At 40.3% G+C, this 26,510-nt stretch overlaps 1 protein-coding gene and 1 long non-coding RNA gene across 2 annotated transcripts in view; both read right to left on the bottom strand.

Annotated features, from left to right (window-relative positions):
• Positions 1 to 206: 206 nt before the first annotated feature.
• The window catches only part of LOC147241792 (uncharacterized), a 67,900-nt gene continuing 41,596 nt past the window's right edge, over positions 207 to 26,510 (bottom strand). The window contains exons 2-3 of the long non-coding RNA XR_015111007.1: positions 761 to 922; positions 207 to 263 (exon numbers count right to left, since the gene is read on the bottom strand). This is a non-coding gene — a long non-coding RNA (uncharacterized LOC147241792). The remainder of the gene's footprint in view (positions 264 to 760; positions 923 to 26,510) is intronic.
• On the bottom strand, positions 2,431 to 11,482 carry slc35b3 (solute carrier family 35 member B3). Its single transcript, XM_086191273.1, has 10 exons — positions 11,222 to 11,482; positions 9,980 to 10,216; positions 9,723 to 9,844; positions 9,373 to 9,527; positions 7,692 to 7,799; positions 6,520 to 6,617; positions 5,462 to 5,554; positions 5,061 to 5,172; positions 4,801 to 4,870; positions 2,431 to 3,489 (listed from the first exon to the last, which is right to left on the bottom strand). The coding sequence occupies exons 2-10, from the start codon at positions 10,193 to 10,195 to the stop codon at positions 3,339 to 3,341; spliced, it is 1,125 nt and encodes a 374-aa protein (XP_086047399.1). The 5' UTR covers positions 10,196 to 10,216; positions 11,222 to 11,482; the 3' UTR covers positions 2,431 to 3,338.

Below are 26,510 nucleotides of genomic sequence, written 5' to 3'. Positions count from 1 at the left end.
ACCAAAAACCAGTGGGCTTTTCACGTTGTGTTTTCCATAATTGCAGAAGATAAGCTCTGCGGCCAACAAAAGTTAATGAAACTTACACGGCAACACCACTTTTATGGCTTTTTGGACTGTACATGCCATCGTTAGAAGTACAAAGATGACATCATGCACTGACCTAACTGTGGGGGTCAGTCACACCGCAGCTTGCTTTGCACTGCTTCCTGTTTTTGGAGCGATCACGTGTGTCGTCTCTTTCAGCCACTTGTCAGCAACCACTGTTTCAAAGGCACATAAATTCTTTGACATTCCCAAAGTTTGGTATTTATTTTTTCGTGTGAGGAGAAAACATGAAATTACATGAATGACGAGGAGTCCGAACTTCTCAGTAAATTTAGAAATGTCACAATTGTACATGTCATGACCGATGACCGAAGTCTCTAGGTTTTGGCCTGTTAGCTTTTGGAGGCTCCAGGATGCCTGGATGAAGGCTATGGATAAAATCAATGGAAAGACGATGAACCGTAAGCTGATTTCTGTTGGCCGTGGCCAAGTGGAGCTAGAGCCCAAATTTCAGCCAGCGGAACAAAACCGAATGACTTGCTACGAGAGCGTCAACCATTTTGAAGAACCTTGATAAGACGATGATCAACTGATGGTGAACGATTGAGGAACAAAAGTTCTCACCGTTCGGTACGATAACCGGGCATGTGAACATCGGAGGTCCACAATACTGCTGAATCATGATGTCACCTTCAGTGTGAGACCCTCAGACCTTCAAAACCAAGCGTCCTTCCTGGTGCCTCTCATCAGGATGCCCCCGCAGCATTTTATCACTCCGTCGTTCGATAGATGCAAGGAGGAGATGTGAGGAGGTGACCGAGGTCATACTGAACGAGAACTTCCGCCCTGTTGGGGTCATGCTGTCAATTCAGGTCTGTAGGGACAAAGAGCAGGTGGGAGTCATCCTCAAACAACTGAAACGAGCTTCTAAGGTCTCCATTTGAGCAAACTGAAAGTGAGGTGCACCACAAACACGGCACATTTAAGAGTTTACTTTAGGAGGATATTTCTCAGCTGATCCGGCATCTCTACTGTGTTGCAGAGATAAAGGATCAGTTGACAAAACATTAGTGTTGCATTCCAGCTCCAGGGCACTTCGGCAGAGAGTTCAGTGGGTCAAAGTTTGAATAGCAGAGCCTCTACAAATTTGGCAACCTTGCAAAGTAGAATCAGGACAAGAAAGTAAATATATTTTGTAACCTTTGTAATTCTGACTCATTCTGACTGATTCAATAGATGTATTTACGACATGAGACCAAACACAGGAACATTTTTTTGGAACTGTGGTACACTTGCGCAATTTGTATTCCTACAACACTGATCATTTTTCAGTTTCTGTTCCAGAAAGGTAATAAATCCACTTCAAATTCATTGAGGTCGTGGGTGGCTTTTGTAATACATATATATGTAACACTGAACTTTTGAAACATTTTTGGGGGCATAGAGAGAATAAATACATGAACATTCTCAGACCATGATATGACTTGTTTCCGCAATTTGTTAATTAAAAAAAATAAAATCTAGAAACCAGTGAAAAATGTAAGGTGGATTATAACATTTCTTTAATGAGATAATATAGAGTTATTTTGTATTTTAAAGGTAATATCTTGTGGCCTCGAGTTCTATTTTTGGGCATTAAATAACCATTTTGAGGCAACAAGTTATGTCTTGCGGACTTTTCACCCCACAGCCACTCCAAGGCTCTGTAGCGCGTCGTACTTTGAGGGTACAAAAAACAACAACAAAATCAAAAGAGCAAATTAAAACTGGAGCACAATCACAACTCTTGTGCTGAGCAATTCATCTCTTGCAAAAATATCACTTGCTGGTTCCACACTCTTAAATTCTGGATTTGTTGCTTGTTTTCTATGAAAATAAAATGAAGCGTTTTCGACTGTTGGATGGACACGAGAAGCAATTTGAACACATCTGGGAAATCATGAAGAGCACTTTCCAAATTTCCTGGACATTTTGACCAAACCCCCCCCCCCCCCCCCCAAAACAAAAACTGCTCGATCAAGAGATGAATATTAATTAGTTGCAGGGCCAACTCAAATCTTTCATTCACTTATTTAAAAGAGTGCAGCAGGAGAATTTGTCGTATTATGAAGGACTAGGTGCCGGCTTGGGTGTGAATCACGCACACAAACACACACGTTGGATCCAAATTAACAGGACAGCCTCGGAACAGGGAAGGCTGTTTGTTTTCTGCGCTATTTTATCATGGATTTTAAAAAAAAAGAAAAGAGTTTGGCATGAATTCAACTCTTTTCACAAGAGGTGCAAAGAGAGAAAATACAGGTCAACAGACAATACACACACACACACACACACACACACACAAATCATGGGCTGAATCTTGAGAGAAATGACTTCAGTTTAATTGTAAAAAGAGTGGTGCCCTTTCACCCAAACACATGGATAGCAAATTATGTGGATGGTGTGTGTGTGTCTGTATATTATTTATATATATATATATATATGTATATATATATATATAGTATACATATATATATAGTATACAGACACACACCAACACACACACACAGACAAAGGAGAAAATAGATCTCCCACATGTTCCCATATGACCACAGGTTTCATGATTCAGGACAGTTAACAATAACCAATCAACTATGAAAAATTATCAATCATATCATACAATAACGATGTAAAACAATTTCTATATTCTTGTTTTCTGGCACATGCGGTGGCAAATATGCCTTTATAACCATATGTATTCTTTCTTCTTGGGGGGGTGGGTGGGAGCAGACATTCATATCAGACGTGACCGATGAGCACGTCGTTCTTTAGTCTTTCCTTCCAATATTTCAGCTTTTACAAGTCATTTCCAGTGCAAAACTGTGCGATTTGGTGAGCTAAGGCGCCGGCTTCCCTTTACAGTCTTTTAGGTCATCAGTGTCCTCCTCCGTGCTGGGAATGTTTCTGTGCTTTAAAAATAGCCCACAAGCCACTGATCCCCCTGTTTAAAAAAACAAATAATCATTCCTTCAGATTATTTCAGTCTTCAGTTGGTCCAACACCAGTGGTGTGCTGCTGGAAAATGACAGGATACAGTGACTTCATCATCCATCATCATCGCATCAGCCGCTCTTGAGGCTCGTTGGTGGTCAAACCCTGTATACCCATCCTTGGCTCAATGTCAATGGTAATGAGGCCCATAGCTGGAGCGCATACTTCATCCTGTCCCCGGAGACAGGTGGGCCAACTCAGCATCTCAAGAGACATCCACCGCGCCTGTACAGGTAATCAACTATGCCCTTGGGTGCCTCCTATACGTTTTGAGCGAGAAGTCTGACTTTTTTCCCTTTCAGCAGCCAGCAGTGGAGGTCCGAAAATGAGGGAAGCTTCATTTTCTCTCGGTTTTTACTGTAAACATTCAAAAAAATGCCAAACAGCACCAGGAGGCCACCCCAAATGTACCTGAGGAGGGAAAGACACACAGGTCAGTCAACAGAAATGGACTGGCCTTATGAGGAAGGAAAAATAATTAAAATAATGCGAATGTAACTGAAGAAAAAGGTTTAGCAAGACACCCAAATAAGGAGTTTAAACCCTGCAACCCCCCACCAGTGACTTAGAACTGAAGAAGCCTCTTGGATGAGGAGAAAAGTCTCCACTGGAGTGAACACGACTGCACTAATGAAGTAAAGTCATTCAAGATTCAACATCAGAAAAATGTGGGAGTGTTTTGGGGGCGGGGCCTCACAGTTACTTTAAAAAAAAAAATGCTTAGGATAAACTGGATCATATATTTTATGGAGAAAATATTTTCCCTTTGATGTGCTGCCTTTATTCAGGGATTTGCTTTGTTTACTGAGTGCTGAAGGACAGCTAACTACTAGCTACGGCTACCAGACAGAGGAAAATTCAACGAACTTGACTCCGGTACTGGGGTGGCTTATAGTTTTATGATGGTCTTTGCTTGCTGTAGTTAGCTGCTGTTACACAGAAAGCTTAATTAGCTATGTAGCTAACCTTAGCAGCCCTATTTGCTGACTCAACCTTGGGATGCCAGGAGACAAAGGCCAGAAAAAAAAAAAACACCTCAATGCTGTAACTGTAGTACTTGCTGTGCCGTTGGATGGTGATGTCACCGTCTCTGACAGAGTATGATCAGCAGGAGCTCTCAGACGAGGAGAGTCAGGGGGGTGTTACATATTCTGTGCTGAAACCTTTGGCTACTTCTCTCGGTTTACAACTCATTTTTGAAAGAAAACATGAAAAATGCGGACGCAAATAAATAACCCCCCACCTTCTGTTTCACGTTGACTTTTGATACACGACACTGAGGTTAATATTTTTGCATGTTTAAAATCCTTTTAAAACATGCAAAAATGTTCCCTTATAAATGATGGGATGAGCAACCCCCTCCCCCCTCCTGCTCCTTAGCTGCTTAATACCTCCCTATGTTCACCAGCTAAACTGCCAACTTTTCCCAGTCATGAAAGGGTTTACTTGTAATGTCTGTGTGGTGAGCAATGATGGAGAAGTAGACCAAGAGAGGTGAGGTGGAGAACAGGGCCCTTTTGACAGCATGGAGGAGTGAGAATGTGAGTGAGAGAGTCAGAGCAGTGGAGTCGTCAAGGTCTGAAAATGGACTGAGGACATGAAAACCAGGGGCCGGGAAGCCAAATCTAGTTTTGTTTGTAAAAAGAAAGGCCAGTGGTCACGGTGAAGGCCTTTCTTTAGGAAGAAGAAAAGTGATCAAAGTCGAAAGGTGACGGTACTTACTGAAAAGTGAAAGGTTTTGTGAAGAACATGAAGGAAAGAACGATGGTCATGGCCTTTCTCCCAGTAGTCACTGTGAAGAAGTTAAGTACACTCATGATTCCATCAAAGCCGTTCACTTTTTTAAAAACTTAACAACTCATTAGAAACAAATGATGTGGCTTTCGAACCCGGGTTGTAATCCAACAGATATTTCTAGTCTTTTGTCAAGAAATACGCAGTTAATGGTTCGTCAATGAGAGGAAGAGAAGACCTGCTCGGACCTGTCACTGCAACCAGGGCGCCGAACAGCTTGATTAAGGCCAGCACGTAGGAGATGCCAAAGTAACCCGTGAGAGAGAAGAAGAATGCATAACCATACGTCTTCACGGGGTGCTGAGGGGAAAGAGACAAGACAAGGCAACTGACTTCATTTCATTTGTAAGAAACTTCTTGACTTGTTCATCACCGTGGTGCTGCGATAACATCAGACCACCACAGCATGGGCGCACTTTTTTTTCCTTCTTCATATTCAATCATAGCTTTGAGTCACTTGAGGAAATAACCCACATGGTTTAATTGAGTGAATAAGTACACAAAGAAAAGCCATGTGTTTATTCTTGACATGTGAAAGATAAAGTTCATTCAAACAGAAATGCCCGAAACTGTGTAAATGTTCACTCACCTCTGAGCAGAACGTCACTGCTGGGCCCAGCCCACCCACACACAGCAGACCAGTCAGTATGTAGACAAACCCGATGGAGTATGAGTACAGCACCTGGGAACAGACCAACATGTGAGCAGCTAGTGGCGTCATCACAGTGAGATTCACAATAATTCCCCACACATGGATAGCACACTTAAGCCAGTGGGAGTCTGACGAATGTTGTAAACTACCACTAAAGAGGAAGAAGAAGAAGATTCTCAGCCCCTGACGTGGCTCCTTTTCTTCTTCTCAAAAGACACAAATCAAAGTGGTCTCTAGTCGTGTTTTTGCTGTGGAGACTACATGCCAGATATCTGTTGCTCAGGAAACAGCAGGACTGATTATGTGATTGGCCACTGCAGCCTGCAATGCCAGGTTGTGTTTCTCCGAGAGTTGAATGGTTCAACTTTGCTGTGCTGCGGTGGTGCTGTGGCCCCAACCCCTGCAGCTTGTAGCAATACTTCACCCACAAAATTAATTTCTTGTCTTTTAAGCATGGATTGATAGGTTTCTTCAGCTCACACAGTTGCCTTTTCCTCCTCCATCTCCTTTTTTGTGCCTCCAGAATGCAGAAAGAGCCAGCCAAGTGTACTTAGCTGGAAGCTAGTTGCGATTTGACTGCTGACAACAGCAAAGCTACCCGAAAACACCATGTGCCACCTCTTCCTCTACGGCACTGATGGTTCAGCATTATTAAATACAGTAGGTTCAACTGAATGCACCAAACTCAAGACGTACACTTGTTAGTAAATGGTAGAAAGCGTCACCATTGGCTTCTAGCTAAATATACATGGCTGGCTCTTTCTACGTTCGGAGGACACAGATTAAGAAATGACTGCAGGAGGGAAAAGTTGTGAGTAGCAGAAATACACTTGTCATGTGAGGTTTCGGTCTAAATGCAGGACCCCTAATGCCTGTGCTTTCAGTGCAGCATCAGATTTGGTCTGAATTCAGCTTGGGGTAGAGTTGATTGTTCTGTGTGCAGTAGTTGGTAGTACCGTAGATCTGTGTACAGAGAATCAAATAAACGGGAGTACCATTTCAGAGTTGGAGCCATTGTGGAGTTTCATGGCTTTCTCCTGCACATTTCCAATAGCGGCATCTGCACACAGTGCCAGGGAGATGAGGAGGACACCTGAATACACAGACAAATGCAGTTGTTGTTGTTGTTCTTGTTTTTCTAATTCACATTCACACACTGACTGTTGTAGATCAGGCTGTAAAGACAGAGGTTTTAGATGTCATAAGTACATGCGACACAAGTGCACCCCAAACAAGAGAGTGTTCATGACCTCCATTTCAAGTCTGCTGGGATGAGTGCATACAGACATTTACATGAACTCATGTCCATTATGTACAGGTTGTATGAAATTAACTCCACATCTCATAACAGAGTGCTGATTCATATCAACACATATCATATACATACACACGCACACACACATAAATACATACATTCATACATACACACACACACATATATATACATACATATATGTGTATATAAATACATATATATATATACACATACTAACACACACACACATATATACACATACACACATATATATACACAAACACACACATATGTATGTGTGTGTATATATACTGTATGTATGTATGTGTATATATATATATATATATAAATATGTGTATGATATCTATCTATATCTCTCACACACACACACACACACACACAATCAGATTCAAGGAAAAAAAAATACAGTTTTAACAAGTCATTACCACTGAATGAAACCTTATTAGCAACAGTTCTTTGAATATTTGGAGACCAGAGCATCTTTTTTTCCAGTCCTGGCAAACAGTGGTCAGTTTTTTTATACGTCTGTATCTGTCTGATGGCTGACATCTATGTGGACCGGAAGTCTCTTTTCTGCTAATCCCTCGTTGTTTACGATGAGGAAAAAATGCGGTTAACATATTTGTCAAAATGTTTCAATTCATAGGCAATGCTTATAGACTGTTTTAGTAAAAATAACATTGACGTCATTGAATAGCTAAGATGTAAAAATCTCTGCAAAAATCCACAATAAGATGAATTCATAGAAGTTGGGGCTAACTACACACTAGCAATGTAATATGTAGCTGCTTTGTTGCACCAAAATTTAAGCAACTTGGATAAACATCATGATAACGTGGATATTAATGGATTGCAGGTGGTGTATTGAGCACTGCTGTGAGGAGAGGTTACCTGTGACGTTAAAGTTAGGGGCCACTTTGCTGTCAGCAAGAGTAAACCAGATGAGTCCAAGACTCATGCAGAGAGCAGCTGACACATCCGCCACGTTATAGCGTTTACCTGCAACACAGGAACACAGCAGTGATCGTTTATCAGTAATCTGATTTTTAAATGATGACAGAATAAAATCTAAAGTGAAGTAAACTTCAAAAACCTTTTATCATCATCGTAAATGGAGAGAAACCGAACTTTGTTACAAAGGGAGCGAATGTGTCTCCTGGGGAGTGACTTGCAAATTAATCTTCCAAGTTATCTCAGAAGTTTTAACAATGAGTACTTAACTTTTTGAAGTTGTGCTCGTACTGTAACAATCCAAAGAAAAAGCCGCGTGAAAGAGAATTGAGTTGAAAAAGAAAAAAAGAAAACAACCGGATGAAGGAGCCTGCCAAAAACATTCTGACGGATGGATGCCTTAAGGATGACAAGGGGACGCAGCATCAGGTTGGCTGTGGTCGGCTTTGATTCCCAGAGTTCCCTTTGAAGGGTCTCACATCAGATGCAACCCCACGCCCCTCCTGCCATCCATCCAGCCCTCTCACTTTCTCTCCTCTTTGCATTCTAAGTGAACAAATTCTGTTTTCTACTCGACCCTTCAGGGACCGTGGTCCTCACATCTATCCATCCATGGAGAAAAAGAGGAAAGGGGGGGGAAATTTTTTCACAAAACCTGTCTGACATTGAGGACACAGAACCTTGAAAGGGCCGGTGAGCGAGGATGAAAGGACAGACAGAACCGAGGGCGGGGAGAAAGCGCCAGCGCTCCCGACTGGGCTCTGACAACCGAAAACAACAGATGCTGATAAAAAGGAGGTACCCAAAGTTGAAAGGTGTTCATTGCTTCAAAGGTGACATGTGCAATGAATGGAATGAGGTTCAACTTGTTCTCCAAAGCTTACCAAACTGGATTGATGATTGCGGTCATTTACTTGTAAGCTTACAAAGCATTTTAATTGAAATGACAGTTGCAGCTACAACTTAGTATTTATTCAAATAAAAAAGATAAGAGGTGTTGTTTGTGGGGATGAAGCTACAGAAAACTTTCACCTGACTTCCTTGAGCTGTTTTCAGCCACATTGGGCAGTAGTTATCAAGACAAAGGGCCCTAAAATTCCCACTGTAAACTATCTGCTCACCAACAATTAGTATTTAGGAACTTTTTGATCACACAAACTTAGTCTCTATTCTAACTCATAATCTGTCTTAATGACCACTCCAAATTGATACAGATCAGGCTTAGTAAGGCTGGATTGGCAGTTGAGTCCTAACACCCACAATTAAGTTGTGAAACATCTGGTCCCCTTGTCTCAAAACCAATGGGATTACCGGTGAACAACCTTAAATTAGGTCAGTGGTTCACACTAGTTTAAAGTACTTATCTTGTACTACAACATAAAATACATCAGTATACATGAATTAAGAAGTTTTTGTATCAACAGTTGTGCGAGACAACAGAAGATGCCACAGACATTTAAACACCATCACACAGAAGAAGCCTGGAAACTAGTTATAGTGAAGTTCATCCATACTGTAGCTTAGCAGTATTAAGGAATGCAAACATAGAAAATAAAGCAAAAAACACACAAATTCAAATTTACTTATTATATGCAAGTACACACAAAGCTCATGGTCTAACCTTGTATAAACACTCCTCCAATCATGACAGGGATGAGTTTACAGCATTTGAAGATGACCTGTGTTGGGTAGTTCAAGTAGCCCAGAGAGGTGTTGGACAGACCCATGGTGCCCACCGTTAGAAATGCGATGATCATATACGTCTTCCCTGGTATCCTGGAAGACAGGTAAATAAGAATTAATTCATGTGCTTCCAAAGTTTTCACCAAAACTCTGGTGGGTGCGGCAGATGGATGCTCACGTGTCACATGTAGTATGAGCCAGTATAAAACTGGTTTACAGCATTTGACAAGCACACGTTTACAAAGAGCAGTACTGTCAGTCATCTGGGATTTTCAGTTTCAGCTGTACCTTCGGCGTTTGTCTTGTGTGAGCTGAAGCTCAACGAGTCCGAACATGGAGTAAAAGCCAAACTGGACCAAAGTGAGGTACCAACCAAAGGGCTTGAATCCTTCCACAGAAAATATCAGTTCCTGAGCAAGAGGGGCAGAGACAGAATTACACCCTTGTTTGAAAACCACGCCGTTAACAGCAGCGACACACTTTTATTGTGACAACTTCTTATAGAGAGTCATTGTGTGCTTGCTATTCTCCTTGCTGTCACACACCTGCAGATATCCATATATGAGGTAAAAGAGGAAGACTCCAGCCACACAGATGAAGAACTGTGTGGGGGCATTGAAGCTACTGAGGTTGATTCCCAGGACCTTCAGTTCCTCCAAGGACTTTATGTGGGGTGACATCACCTCAGTGGATGAGGGGATGGAGATGGAAATGTGTTTCCTTGAACTGTTGTAGCCCACCACGCCATATTTGGCGCTCATTGTGTCTACGGCTGCTGGGAGCTGTGGGAAGACAATTACAGTGATCGCATTTGTGTTTTATTTTACACAAAGTGTAAAAGTGAAGTTACTGTTAAAATCAGTATATCTATTGCTAATGGCACACTTGTCACACCTTTTTGAACTATACACAATGCAACCATAACACTCCTTTTTTAACAAAAGAAAAAAGGTGTTATATAATTATATATAATTATAAATTATAAAATATAATTATAATTATATATCCTTTTCAGCTTCAGACATCGGAATTACTTGTCTGATTTATGTGAATGCATGAGACGATATGCAAAGAACATGTTGATTTGTTGTTTATATTTACAAATTCACAATAAATCTAGTCAGCTTGTAGAACATTTTCTATTAGTCTGAGAATTTGTCCATGCCTTCAGTTGCACATTCCAAGCAGATGTTTACAGATAGAAGCTCTAATAAATTATTTATATTATGACTTTATAATGCAATCTGTAAAGCACCCTATTTAAATCATGATTTTATAATGTAATCTGTAAATTGTCACGTGGTTTGTCGTACAGCTTATCATGCTGTGTAACAAAATATGAGCCATCTTTTGTTCTGTTTTGCCCTATAACTACAGTCAATCAGTACTTATTATGCAGCGTATTTTAGGAAATACATTACATATGGAATGTCGAATCATTAACACTACAGGAAATAATAGAGAGCATGATTTAGAAGGTTACTTATTTTCTTGAACTAAAGTTACCCTTCAGCTAAAGACCCACAGTGCAGAACTAAATGTATATAAACTATATTGAGGACAATGTTATAAAATCTTAAGGTAATTAGCAACAATGTGGCTAGTTAGAAGCAGGGTGATAGCGTTAGCTAAGCTTACGTTGCATGAGGCAACCCTCAACTCAAGCAGACACAACTGTCACTTTATATTGTAGCACAATCTAAACACTGGATCAGATGTAGAATTAACATCCAATAATACAGTATGAGACATGACTTATTGATAACATACAGTTCCTAGCCTGTTACCTTCAACAACACTTCCGGGGTTTCTTTACGTTAGCTTGTCCTCTTCTTCAGAGGCTACGTCGGTAAAAATCATTTCCTTGGGCAGGCCGGCTTCATCTTTCATACATTCTTTACCTTCTAATATCCCTCCTTTCCACTGACAAGGAACCAAACCACGTTGAGGAGCGCGTTAGCCCGCAGGAAGCTTCTTGCTCTCGCTGCAGAAGCAGAGAGAAGCAGCCAACAACTTCCGCTCTGTTCCGGCATCTGAACTGTGACGTGATTGGGCGAAAGAGCTGCGCACTGTGACAGGTGAATCATGTCACGTGAGTCGCAGATGCGAATCACTCATTCTTATGTCCTGAAGTAATAAGCGCATGCTTTTGGATGTCTTAGAACTGCTCGAGCTACTTGTCTGATATTATTAAGGAACTTTGCTGTCTAATCTCATCCTAACTGAGCAATTATACACATGCATGTTCTGCTGGTTTGTCTTGTGTTGTAACATTTTTGGAGAATTTGTTTCCCACGCTAAGACCTATTGATGTAATATCACTTAGGTAATTTGCGGTACTATCAATTACACAAAGGAGTGGTCATGTTGATTTATGGGATCATAAAAGCATGCTTTAATACCACACTGCAGCAATGTCTCCAAGTATATTTACACAAATTCTTCATATATATTTATATTAAGCTACATTGCATTTACACGCCCCATATATAAAAGGGCATATTTTCCTTCCACTACATAAGCTACTTTGCAGGCACTGTATCATTTTCAAACAGAATAACCATCAGTTACGAAGCAAGTTAAACCTCAGATTAAACCACCAAAAATATTTATTAGGTTGTAAAAGTGATCTCCCCCTCAGCCAGTCATAACTAAAAATACAGCATCCATAATGTTTAAACTTGTATTCAGCATTTTAATGTTTAAATCATTGTATGATGAATATACTGTGTAATTTTATAATACCATCAGGCGCTTCTCTGCTGCCTTGTACTTTTGATACTGCGTATTTGAAATATGCAGAATTATACATGGTGATGTTATAAATAATCTGAGCACTACCTTTACTGACAAACTCTTAGTTTGAACTCATCACCATTGCCAAAGCAATAATGTAATAATAATTAGGTCAACATAAAAAAGGTGAAGTCAAAATCGCTTATATAAACATGAAATCCCTCCACAATGTTTTTTTTTTGCTTTGGAAAACATACGTCATTAAATTGTTAGTTTCATATTTTGTAAATTCTATCATACCCCAAACTTTTGGCCATTGTTTGGTCATTAGCCTTGATCAGTCAAGTGTTGCTGCTGCTTCAATAAGAAACTCTCACCGCAGGCTGATCTCGCAGAAAATACATGAAATGAGCGTGACCGCATGACGTGGTTGCGTTCCATTTTAAGTTTTTGGGTTTTTTTTTTTTTTTGCCAGAGCCTTTAACAAAGATTGCACACTGTTGTGATTTCAAAATTGCGGTCGGCCATATTGCTATTTAGATTAAATGTCAATCAATTCTGCGCTGCCACACCAAATCAGGGAATTGATCCTTCTACTTGATTCTGCACAGTTTGGGTGGTGCTTGTGGTCCTGCAGAGACTTCCAGCCCACACGTCAAAAACCACAAGCTTAAGAAAGCTTAAGATCTCTGTGCGACACGGGTCCTTTCAAAATAATCGCACATTATCACTTTTAATGGGAATTTCAATTAAAAAAATGAGAATAATGGTGTAAAAAGTAACACTCCCTCCGAAGTCACAAATCGTGACAATATCAGACAAATAACTGCAAGTAGAATCGATTTTTTATAATCATGCATCTACAGTTTGATGCCAAGCTGGACGTTGCATCGTGAGATGGGTGTTTGTGTGTTTCACAACTTTAAGCGAAACCATAAATGTTTGCAAACCTTTATGAAGCATTTTAATGCCTCTGTTCCAGTGAAAACCAGCCAGAGACATTCTACTGAACGATCAAGTTTCCTGTTTGTATATCCCATTTTTCTTTTGACGCAAAAGGTCCTCAAGTCATTTCTTTCAATTTTGCTTAAATATACACTGGAACTCTTTTGGCCGCTGTCATCCCACGTGAACACATGATCTCAGGAGTGCTTTAGAAGATAATTTTTTATCCAATTGTGATGCAGTTTTGTTTTGTTTTTTTTTAATTCAGATTAAAAACAGAACATTAGAATCCCCCTGAAGGAAGGATTTGTTTCAGGGTGGTTGTGATATAGTGCAATAGTTTACTCAAGGGGTGATCTTAGTGTCCCTGCCCACAAAAGTTCATTTCATATCCCGTGACGGTCGTTGTTTGAGTTTTTATTTAACTATAGATGTTGACAGGTAAACCCATAGACCTGATAAGAGATTGGAAGCATTTCGATTGCTATGGAGCCTCATCCCTGTGTTCAGTTATCTTTGTATTGTGAGCAGGTACACAATATAATGCAGTTGTATAAGCTCATAAAAATGTCCAGTTGTCTAATATCCGCATTCCTTTACTCTATTTCTCCAGCTTCCACCTCAGCGCCTTCATCTCCTCCTTTCCTGTCATTCCTACATTCATTCCCTCTTCTCCTCGTCTCCCTCAATTCCCTGCACTTATGTTTCTCTGAGCTTAAATACGTTATTCCCTCTCTTCCCTCTCTTCTGGTGTCTCTGCCATCTAATACCTCTCTGGTTTCCCTCTCTGGCTTCCCCCAGAAAAAGGGCATGAAACCCCCCCCCCCCCCCTCATCGTCCTCGCTCCCTTCTGTCCAATCTTAAATCCCTCCCTTCTCCCTCTCTCTCTCTCCCTGTCCTCTTTCCCCAGCCAGAGGTTAATACACTCCAGGAAGGCATTATTTCCTCCCCGGCCTTGCGACAATATAAAAATTCAGAATGGACAGCTCAATCCCTCTTCCATCTTAGATTTGATTGTAATGGTATTGCCTCCTGTCCCTGGGAGGCCCCTGCCGCCTCGCCAACCCGGCCTTTATGACACTAAATGGCCAGGCTACAATTTTTCCATCTATTCAAAAAATTCTGTTAATAACTCATTTGGAATGAGACGTCTGCACTCCCAGAGCTGACTGCGGCCAGGTCTCTCACCCCTCTGCTCACAGGGGTCACAGTATACAGGAAAAGATGCAGGGCTGAATTCCTAATATAAAAGGTTAATTAATCTCTCAATTTATAGTCCCCTTACGCCAATTGACAGTCCCAAAGAGACAAAAAATGTCATATTTACTACCTGGCATAGAGGAAGTGCTCAGTAATGCACAGCAGGCCGGCTCAGGCCTGTCCGACTACTTCTCCCCCGTCCAACTTTACAAGTGTAACCATTCATCACATGTGATGGATTTATGTAATAAAACCCATTTCCTTTCCCCATACGATCCTATTAAATAATAAAATAATTATTTATTGATTATTCAAAAAGGTACATATGCACGGGTAATGGCTTTGCACCACACCACTGGACCCGCAATAAATAAAGCAGTTAGAGGGAAGGTTTGAGCGAGACAGAGAGGAATAAAGCTGCACGAGAGGGAGAAATGAAGGGGAATGAAATGACTTTTGAACCAGTGAAATCTGGATCCAATATGGCCTCTTGCAGCGCGGATCAGGGAGGACATTATTCAATCTTCAGGAGGCTCATATGGGAGCGCGACCTATGAATGGTTTTGATATGGACCAAAGAAATTAGAATACCGGGTCAGTGTCCCGCATTCAGCTACTTTCCTTTCCATTCTTTGACTTTAGACACACATTTTAAAGCTCTATTTCAGATAGGAACTTGAGGAATTCCCTCTGTATTAGAACATATTTAAATTCTGGTCAGGGAAGACTCAGGAAATGCTTACAGTCCCCCCCCCCAAAAAGCTAACAACAAAGCTTTTTGTTGCAGAACAGTAAAGTGTCCTGCAACATGGTGATCTTCAGTACCTCATCCTAAAAGAAAGCACAGATCCAAACATATATAAACCCCCTGCGCCTTATTGTGATCAGATTACTTATTCACTGTCAGTATCATCAAAGCCTCTCCCCTCATTTCCAAAGAGACTCTTTAATGTTAGCCAGATACTACACTGAGGGTTTCCTAATAACCCATTTGTGTTTGGTCTTATCCGTGGCTAAAGTGCACTCGCTCTCCGTTGTCTTTTCCCCGGGTTTGTCTCAAGCCTCCTGCATGCTACGGAAAACAGATGCTATCTCGTCTATATTGCTTCTCAAAGCACTCATATCCTCTTCCATGTTATTTTCTTTGATCTGCTAGGCTTGCTGCTCTTACATTTTTCTTCCACCCCTCCTACCCCCCCCCCCCCCCCATCCTTTGCCGGTGACCAGAGACAAAGCAGCCGCAGACCGTTTGCTGGCTGTGGACGTTTGAAATTCACAGTTCTCTGTCGTCAGAGAGCAAGAGGTGCATTGTGGGTCAGAACTCTTAGAGTCTTCATCGAAAATGCCTTTACTATCCCATTCTGTAAACGGTCAATTTCACTTAACAGTAGGCGTTAGATTGTAGTGAGGATTTCTCTCCTGTCCTCTGAACTGAATGTGAATGAGCACAACCAACTGTCATTTTCAATGATCAATCAAACTGCCAACTGACCAAAATGATCCGTCAACCGATTTCTCCGTTAAATTGTCATACAGTATTGTTCGTTTTGCAAAGTCAAATGTCAAAACATTTCAGCTCCTAAAATGGGAATCTGACCACTCTGTTTTAAATTTGGTTTCCAGAGGGTTTCTTTTTTAATAACATTTTCAAGGTGAAATGATCAATCCACTGATCAAGAAAACAAGTGTCAAATGAGTGCTACCCATTACCATTCTCTTTTTACAGTTTATTTTCCAAAAGCAAGATGGAATACTGCGTTACTTCATTTTTACTTTATGACACAGAGTGTATGACACTTCGTTGTTCATATCTTACTAATCATTCATTTGGGTGACTCGTGTCAATGTGCTGTTGAATATCAAGTTTAAAGAATCGCGGTTTGTCTGCGACTCTTCCATGTTTCTGCATTATCTCAATCTTTTGATGTTGTTTTTTGAAGCACCTTTTAAACTATATGAAGCGTGCATCACAGTACTTATTCAGCACCATTCAGTAGTCAAACTGTACTACTACTGATAGTACGACTACTGCTACTTCTGCCGCGCGCGCGCGCGCACACACACACACACACACACACACACACACACACACACACACACACACACACACACACACACACACACACAACACAGTAGTGAATAGGTGGCAGAGAGGGCAGGAGAGACCAAGGAGTCTTTGGCTTTCTTGGGAGCAGCCAGGAGGGGGAAGCATCTCTCTTTGCAAGTGGGCTCTCAAGAAAAAGGAAATAAAAAGTAATTAAAACAATTTCCCAGGAATTGGTCCTCGGCTTATCCAGTCTTGCATACTTGTTTTTCCACCTCTAATACACAGAAAGAGAGAGAGTAAAAAAGAAAAAAAAAAAGATTGTTTGTTGTCTTGTCAGAGTGACGGTAAATGACACATGTTTCACTGCTCATTCATTTAACCGGCACTGTGTTTATGAAGAGAGAGGGATTGAGAAACAAATTACGCAGTGTCATTTAATTAGGAATTTAGCTGTAAGCAATAATCCATGTTTTTTTTCTTCTTCTAACCTTTAACTACTTAATGGATTTGAGAAGCTATTACTTTTCAAGATTTCTGTTTTTAATTATTTGGGGGTATTGTCACAGCTAAATGTCAATCACACACAAGGATTAATGCAGAGGTTTAATATTATTTACCAGTGGATTTATGCTCTTTCAGCTGACAGGTTTTCAAAATGAATATAATTACGCAATATGCAAATTTATCACCATCTATTATCAACGCGCACCCTCTCACTAGCATTGCCTCTTAAATCCATGCGAGGACAGATATTAACATTATGACAAGCAGCAGCGTAGTAAATCTCTAATATTAGAAATAATCCTTTGTGATTCTTGGATCAGATAATAATAATGACTCAGTTGTAACAAACTCAATTTATACTTTTCCTCCTTTATACTGTAGGTGTGTAAAAATGTAACCCAGGAGGTAGTTGGACAACTTTCACCCTGATCACGTTTAGGCAACACTGTGAAAGTGGCAGGCAGAGTTTGTTGAGTTTCCCCTGGAGGACATCGCAGTTCCCTGCCAACAGACCAACCCACGTGCTGTGACATCAGGCTCATATATGAATTTAGTCTTCAATAGGCGAGCAGTGAGAGGTACGCTTGATTTATTTGGTGAGTGCTGCTTTTATGACGGCACCTGGGTAAAAATATTTATTCAAAATTCTTTAGGTGGATTAAAATGTAAAAAAATATATATATTAAGTGATATAACATGTCCGGATGTTTTTGGTTTATTTTGTCGACTACAAACGTCCAGGTGAATAAATGAAACCCACCTTGAGCAGTTCAAATATTCAAAACCTTATTCAAATAGACGTTTTCACCCAGGTTTGACACGGTTCTTAGGCTGGCGTGTTGGCTTCCCAGACCCCCCATGGCACGGGGCATGTAATCATCCTGAAAGTCTCTCTGGGTGTCTGCTCTCTCATAAAGCAGGAAAATGGATCGTGTGGCCCAGGAAGGGAAAATGAAAGAAAAGGAGAATGAAATTACAGACCTGGCTGACTGCACAAATCATGCATATCATGTTTTATGGCTTGCCAGAAGAATTCAACACCTGTGGATCACCGTAGCTATAATTGTACATGAGCGCGGCAGGATGGGGGTGGGAGGAGAGCTGCGGTTTATGTGTTACCGAATATGTGTGCAATTAATACGTGTGTGTGTATGCAAGTATGTTATTCTTGGCGTGACTTGAGTTTAGAAGTGCAGTGAGAATGATAAAAGAAAGTTACAGCAACGCCTGGTGTTCACTTCTTCAGCGGCACATCCTGGGTGAGCCGCCCACAACCCACACGGCTCTCTCACAGAGGCTTCATTTACCATTGTAATTACCCTGTTTATTTACCCTTAGCTGCTTATGGTGGTAAAACAGGTCCAATTCATCAGATCAGGACTATTTGCCCCGGCGTTGGCTTTGCCATTTACTTTAATTAAATAAGGCAATCAGAGAATCATAAATCACTGTTCTGGAGACCACGAGCTCTGTTTCAACCTGGTCCTTTACTCTATAGCCGACACACCCAGTGAGAAAACCCACAACAGACAACACAAAAGCTACTGTAGGATCAACTCTTCATTAATGTCTGCTGCAAAAGGGTTTTCAACCTAGTTGTCAGAATAAAATGTACAGTTCTGCTACCCATTAAGTCGAATTTTCGAATCAAGACCGGTTTCATATTAAAGGAGCAACATGGTTTACATTTACTGTACGTAGAAAACAACAACAACAACAACACAGGTATGAGAGGTCAGCAAATATTTAGGAAATGTACTAAAATTCAACACCGGTCTTTCTGGAAATGTATATTATAATCTGAAATTTTCATGTGCAGGCAGTAAAGTTGCTACTTTACAGCTATGAAAGCTAACAAACTTGATCAGCAGAGACTAAATCTACTCAAAATATAAAAGTATCTGCTTCATCCTTAAAAGTTAAATGAGAAAAAGTGACATAAGGGTGAATATCGGAAATTCTTTCGAAAGATGGAGACAGCTTCACCAATGCGGGGTTGGCTAATTTTCTTCTGAAAATGTTAGCAATGGTTTTCAGCTCAGGTTTTGCCAACCGTACCTCAGTTTTCACGTCAAATGTTAATAATATGAATCAGCAGTTGAAGTAATTTGAGGACCTATGAGATATAGACTGTAGCATTTTAGGGTGGGACTTGTAACAGATGTTGAATGGTGTTTGCATTATGTGAGTGCTGCATGTGCAGGAAATGTGAATATTTTTGTGAGGGGGTAGTGTGACGCTAAAAACATTCATCCGCTGATTTACAGATGATTCTCTCATTATGTACATTTTGTGAAGCTGCAGTGCCTCATTTGACAGAAGTGGGAGGGGCAGGTTTTACAGGGAGAGGGAAAAAAAAACTTATGATTTCGATGTTAAATACTCTGAGATAAATGAGAAAATTAACACAGCGACACAGGGTTAAACTGAGACAATACAGTTTTCCTTTAAAGTGACCTTTAACATATCTGATGGTTACAAAGGTGAAGGGATTTTTGATCGGAGCAAAAAAGTCTGTCTGAAGAGGATGGTTGGGCTTGTAGATAGAAGCATAAAACAGCAGTACTTCAAGCGGAAGTCCTATCAAATATTTGTTTTCAAAAGTGAGTTTTACAGTTTTTAACATGAGCCTAAACTTAACCTGAACGACAGCCTCGACACGCCATAAAAGATAAAGATTTTTTTAATTTCAACAAGCTGTGCGATTGTGAATTTCCATATTCTGAATTTTGAATCCCTCCAGATAACAATGAAACCTCATAGTGTTTCCAAAAGCACCAAATATCCAGAAATGGTGTAATTTTTTTTCTCCATTAACATTGATAGCACTCTTATTACATGTTTGCAAAAACACATGATGTCATCTTAGTCAGACGTTTCTCATTTATTTACATTTTTTTCACCGACTTTTTTTTGTTGGACACTTTCGTCAATGGATGTTTACAGGATGAGTGAATGAATAAAAGGAAAATGAAGTGGAAGAGTCTCTCCTGCTCGCTGTGGACGCTCCCGTCAAATTGATTACACCACTCCATCTGCATCCTGACTGGCCTCCTCCTGTGTTTGCCATCTCTGCCTACAGCACAGAGTTAGTGTACAATTACATATAGTTTAATATATCTGCCTGAGCACCTTTAAATAAGCATCACAAGTCCACAAGGTGATTTGTCTTCCAGCCCCATTACTCCATTGTACATCTTGATAGCCAGGGATCGCTCCAAGCTATGTTTAAGCATTAAATAGTGTATTATTATTTCACATAAATCAAGCTGAGATGTGAGGGGGGTATTCATAAATTTTGCATTTCTCACAGATAGTATTTTAAAGCCTCGCTCACTTTCTCTGCTGCTTAGAATTTGGAGACTGAAGCAATTCTGTTCCTTGCGCTTACAGTACATTAAAGATGGGCATATCAGGGAGGTTTATTCCAAACAACAAGATATTAGATTAAGTTTGAGGAGCTCCAACACATCCATCATGTCACTGTTTCCATAACAAGTCCCCTTGCTTTAGTTTGGGATGCAGCCAGACACATGGGTCGTAACAATCAGACAATGTTGAATTGTTATTATCATGAATAATGGAGAAAACAACATCCATTTATCAAGGTACTTGTACTCTTATATGTGTTTGGTAGTGAACAGTTAATGGTATAACTACTAGTTAATGCTTAGTTAACCATTCGTTAACTCATGCGTTGTGCTCTTTTCCTAATGCTGTTTAATTTTATGGGTTACAGCAGAGACGGATGGAGGTCGGGGGTGGGGTCATGATCGTTCACACACTTACCAAGGTATTATATGTATGTGATACCGGAGGATCCCGCTAGAGGGCACACCAGACATAGAATTTCCAGATTAGGATTACTGCAAAACCTCAACCAAGAAGAAGAAGAAGCAGGGGGATTGCAAACATGGAGACATTCGAGGAGTTCAGCGTTTTGCTAACTGTGGTCTCAGTGGGCTGGTGATTAAATATCCCAGTCAGCTCAGACGTCTGATGACAGAGTGGCGAAATGTACCATCTGCATGTCCCCGCTCTGCTTTTCCAGCATTTGTCGCTCACGGTTCACATTTAATTTTGCAATTTCTCTTTAAAACATTCCACCATTGTTGTCACTGACCCTCTGACTCTCTGACCCTCTGACATCGGCCCTCATTATTCATGTAAGGCGTCTTGTGTGTGTGTGGCGTTAATTAACAATTACTGAACGGATGCAGGAAACGCAATGCAGTAGCCATGTGTTCACAAACACACAGTAAAAAGTAAGTATATCTCTTGGATTGGGGTTAGGGTGAAGTGCTCTTCACAATAAAGGTCACAAAGAAAATGAATACACTTGTGCTCGTTCACCTCTCTGATATAAGCATTAATGAGTCTAAAGTTTTACAATTGCAACACAAAGGTGAGCGTTCAGAGAGTTCAGCCTTCGGTGCTCCTGAACCCTCTTTTCCAGCAGGTCCTGTGTTTGTGTAAAATGTCTACAGAGGAAATGACTTCACTCAGGAAGCTGGATGTCAGCTTTACACACGGGCAGGAGAGCTGCCAGTGATTTAGTCAAGCCGACAACACGTTCTTTTCTCAGCTTGCTCTCCAGTTGAGTGTTAAGCTACAAAAAGTGACACAGGAGGAAATTGGACTCGCGGTTGTTTTGGTTACTCGGAGGACACCTCGCACGTTGGTTTCTATCGCATCTCTGTTTTCTGATTGATGTTGATGTAACAATCAGGGAGTATTGAGGGTTTGAGGTCAAACACTGAGCTCTGCAGGGTTTGAAGTTATCTTTATGTATCACAACAATTGCGTTTGGCCTGTAGCACACGCAGAGCTGTAGAAACACACTGTGGGATTTATATCACTTATTTTGTACTTTTCAACGTATTTGCGTTAATTGATGCAATGTTTATGAAAAGATATCACTGGAAATAATACTTCAGACAAGTTATTTTGACTTGGTCCGACACATGTAATGTTAAAATATTCACAATACTTTGTGTTAAGGGAGAAAATGGCGAGTAGTGGAAATTAATTCGGTATAATGCATCTAGATTATTCCACTGGCCATCATTACCGAAATAGCAACAGTAATCTCTGAAAACTGAATTTCTAAGACAATGCAAGTCGCACATTGCAACCGCACACCTTCATTAAACCTAATTTTCACTTTTTAAACATGCTTATCATCTTCTGCACATACTAATTATATGACCCAGTGGCCGGGGGGCTTCAGTGCTGCAACAAAGTCAGTTTAAAGAAAAGGAAAAAAATCTTGTAAAAGTCATTGCAAATTGGAAATTGACTAAATGCCAGGACAGTAAGTTGAGGATTGGGGAGAGAGAGGAAAAATGTCTTTGAACTAGTTTTTGCTTGCAGAAAATATCGCTTCTGGCTTGATATTCTTTCTGAAGTGCTTCATGGCAATGAGAATTAAGAAATAAAGCAGAGCGCCAAGTGATTCAGTGAAAAGATGGCACACACCCACAGGTATTCTGTTCACATGACATCACCCTGTGTAAAATTGACAACTTCATGTTTCTTTTCTAAAAAAAAAAAAAACTTATATCAGAGGGTTTTAAAAAATATCTCCAAGATGCAAGAAAGCAGCATCACAAGTTGCAAACAAAAATTGGTTTTACTTCTGGCAAAAAATCTTTCACTGATTAATATTTCTTTAGTATCCAAGAGGAGATGTGACAATGTTTGTTCCGATGCTGGGAAAAGAACATGCGACTAAGATATCTATCTCCTTCCACCTTTGCCTTCATTCCTGGGAAGAACATGTTTCTGACCTTGACATGTGCAGGCTGGCTGCATGTTTCCCATTCAGTGCACTCTCACCTCCGCTCATGAACTGGAAACTTTGCTCCTGTCAACCCGCTCTCTCATGATCCCTGCTCCCATAGCTTAACACACACACACACACACACACACACACACACACACACACACACACACACACACACACACACACACACACACACACACACACACACACACACACACACACACACACACACACACACACACACACACCTGGGAGAATGAACGCTCCGTTAAACTGAATAAACATAATCCAGACATGCTCCCCTCCAGTCTGACTGTCCTGGAAGATTCACATGTTGATTCCATCAGGAAGAGTTGCACAAACAAATACAGGTACATATCAGTAGAAACACGTGCGTTGGCTCTCTTGGTAAAACCGTGATTTTAACTATCAAACCAGAGATATTCAGTGATTAATCAGAACCAGATAATTACCTCCTCATCTTTTGATGCAGTTACTGCATCAGGTTCTGTAGTGAATAGAAGGGCATCCCCTCATGTGATCACCCCTGACACACGTACAGTACATATTTGACAAATACTTTTGACCAAGAAGGCAACCGAAAATCATTCCATTTTTGTTTATTCTAATCAACCTGGCTATTTCTCATTCAGTAAGGCTTCGATCTGAGTGTATTCGACTACTGTAAAATGAAAATGACTCACCTGCAACTACCACTAAATTTAGTGTCACAGGAGTAATAGCTGATCAGTTACCAAGCTAAGAACATTAAATTATATGCACATTTTCTTATGATGACTCAGCCAATGTTTGATGTCCAAACAGTTTTTTTTAACTACATAATATTGCTTATTTATTCACCTTTGGTCATTTTAAACTGTATTTCCTTGTAGAGAGCATTTGAAACATTTTTAATGGAGTGTATTTATGTCGCACTTTTTGCTTTACAATGTTGCCATATCCGACCATTCGCACACACACTGAGTTTGGGAGCTGCCATGCGGTTCATGGCAGGAGCAATTAGGGGTTCAGTATCCCGCTCGGGAAACTTTGGCCCAGTCCCAGGGGGGAGCGGGGATCAAACCTGCCACCCTTTGGTTCCAATGAGGCCCACTCACCCTCCTGAGTCATGTGTACTGCCCTAAGTTTTTGAAATTCCCATGTGCTAGATAAGCACTCCCATGGCCCTCTGCTAACATGAATGACGATAAAGTGCTCAAAACAGTTCAACTGTTTATGCAAATGCAGTTGTTGAGCACTACTTTGTACTTTTGATTGAGAATTGATGCAGTGGGCCAAATATTAAAGTCAAAGGCTGAGTAAAAGGCACTTCTGAAGAAGGCATCGCGTTACTCTGATGCAATTCTTTACTGTCAGGTTAGAAGGTTTGAGTCTACATCACCTGACTTCTGTCCCTCGTCATAGTTTGAAATGATAAAAACAGAATTAGGCGTGATCCTTATCCCTCTTGCTGCTCCCAACACGCCGAAGTCTTCTCATGTTAAAACAGAGCATCTGCCTGTCTATTATCTAACCATAGGTACTCTGGGTGGGGCAGGATTCCGCTCTGTTGAAGTGAAGTTGTCATGGGAAATCTGCATCACTCAGTACATGGCAGACTCAAGATCCACTTTTACACACGGTGTCATGGGACATATTTTTGCTTATATACAAACACACGTGTACGTGTGGGAATCCTATATTAGCATGCTCGTGTGGTTATAAAAGCATGAACACACATATACTTAACTTTTTTAATGTATTTACTTCAAAAATATACATGTACGGATGTACACATACAGATGCGTAAAATAACACTGTAATGTGTATTGACAAGTAACAGCCCCTCTGTGCTCCAAATACACACTCACACAAGCTTGCATGACTCCAAACAGACTGGAGTAACACAACATTAAGCTGTTTTCTCTTCTCTGTTATCTCCAGCTTCCTTTTTGCCCTTTGGTTAAACATTCTCTTGGCATGCATGATCTCATTTAACTTTGATTTCCTCTTTTTCCAGGACGGCATCGTCGATGGTTCCAATTTCCAGCCCATTCCCCAATTTTCAACCCCAATGACAGACAACACACGCTGGAATGGCTGTTTAGCTAAAGAAGGGAATTGGTAAGTGATGATTTTAAATGCTGTTTAAGATAAAAAGGAGAGTTTGGAGCAGATAAGAACTTGCCCGAGAACAGAGCAGGAAGCTTGGAGATACTGGTTTGAATGTGTGGTTACAGTGGTTGCATACCACATATGTGATTTATGTTATTGAGCTTGAGGAAACACTGCGGTAGACGACTGCCGGTTTGAAAGAAATGACAAACTGTTTTCATATCAGTGGATGTTTAAATGTTAATATATAATTAGAAATTATTCAAATGTATTTTTTTTACGCTCGACGAGTGTGATAAGTGTTATAAGTTCATCATAATTAACAGACAAATAGAATACACTATGAATGTCTTATTATGAATACAATGTATTTTCAAACTTTACATATGAAACAAAATAGTTTTACCACACTGCTAAATGAAATATTTTTTGCAATACTATATTACATTATATTATGTAATTACATTATATTTCATGTTGGATAAAATGTGAAAAAAATAATAGTAATAATTCTTCAGCAGCAGTAATAAATGTGATGTGACAATATTGTTGGATTCCAGGATAAGGCTGACAATAATTACAGGAATTACATCCTAAATTTTACAACTTCAGATTTGTTTATTACATTAAATTGTGGGCATTTGCTTTGAAGATGACTTTGCAAATATGTGTGTATATTATTTTGATAATAACTTTGCAAATATCTGTCTATGATTTGAAAGCTTTGCAAATATTTTTGCATATGATTATGATGCTAACTTTTTTAATGTTTGTGTATAGGATTCTGATGAAAACTTTGCAAATATTTGCTTGTATGACTTTGATTACTTTGTAAATATTTCTTTTATCAACAGGTTGTGCCTTTTTTCAATCGCCTTTTAGTCAAAACCATTTTCTATGAAATAATAATAAACAAAACATCAAAAAACAACCCAGTTTGGCCTGCTGAAAAAAATAATAGAAACTTGAGCTTAAACTAGGTGGTTTGATGGTGCCCAACACAGCGAGAATATTTACTTAATTTGTTCCTGATTAACCTTTCGAGTGTGTGAGGAATGCGTCCAGCATGAAGGACTCTTTTTCTTTTTTGTCGCTTGAAAAGAGCAGCTCATTGTAGAGCTTTGGGTGTTTTGTGTAATCCCCTCTATCCAATACCATAAAGCCAAAGGATTCTGAAAATCTGTTTTCACCTCGTTCTGAGTCGAAGCGAACCTGGGAATTCTCTCTCTCTCTCTCCCTCCGTCTCTCTCTCTCTCTCTCTCTCCCCAACTCTGTCACGAAACAGAGCATCCTATTTCCATATCAATCGGATTAGTTCCAAGACCAGGGAAGTAGGAGTAATGTAAGTAAGCGTACAAATTTAAATATAGGACATCAAAAACATTGTTAGGCATTCATTTATTTTTGAAGCAGCCCCGGCTCTCTCTGTGTCTCTCTCTCTGAAGATGAGATGAAAATGCATTTCTTCCATTTTATTCTCATTTTGGTTTGAAAGGTGGTTAACGGCACAGTGCACGTACCAGGCGCCTTCTTGTTTGCTTAACCTGGTTTGCTGGGTGCCACATCAAGCGGTAAGCATCAAAACAGTGTCAGGTGGGCAGCATTCACACAAGCCGACTGTTATTGTACATTTCATCAGAAAAGGACGGTAAAAGGGGAACCTGATGGCTGCCAGCTGGCACCACACAGTTATCCTCAAACATACAAATGTGTATCACATCTGCAGTTTTCAAATTCATACATT

The sequence above is a fragment of the Aulostomus chinensis genome, chromosome 21 (assembly GCF_037954235.1).
Source record: "Aulostomus chinensis isolate RoL2024-O1b breed Wild chromosome 21, RoL_Achi_v1.0, whole genome shotgun sequence".
In the NCBI taxonomy this organism is placed as follows: Eukaryota; Metazoa; Chordata; class Actinopteri; order Syngnathiformes; family Aulostomidae; genus Aulostomus; species Aulostomus chinensis.
Note: the sequence above shows the minus strand (reverse complement) of the source record. Positions and strands in the feature narration are given on the sequence as shown.

What these genes read in the sequence shown, in the direction of transcription:
- slc35b3 (XM_086191273.1), bottom strand. Translation starts at nt 10,195, where the DNA reads ATGAGCGCCAAATATGGCGTGGTGGGCTACAACAGTTCAAGGAAACAC. An exon ending in TCATATATGGATATCTGCAG is followed by an intron (nt 9,845 to 9,979) that starts GTGTGTGACAGC and finishes CCTCTTGCTCAG; the next exon opens with GAACTGATATTTTCTGTGGA. An exon ending in TGGAGGAGTGTTTATACAAG is followed by an intron (nt 7,800 to 9,372) that starts GTTAGACCATGA and finishes CCTGTGTTGCAG; the next exon opens with GTAAACGCTATAACGTGGCG.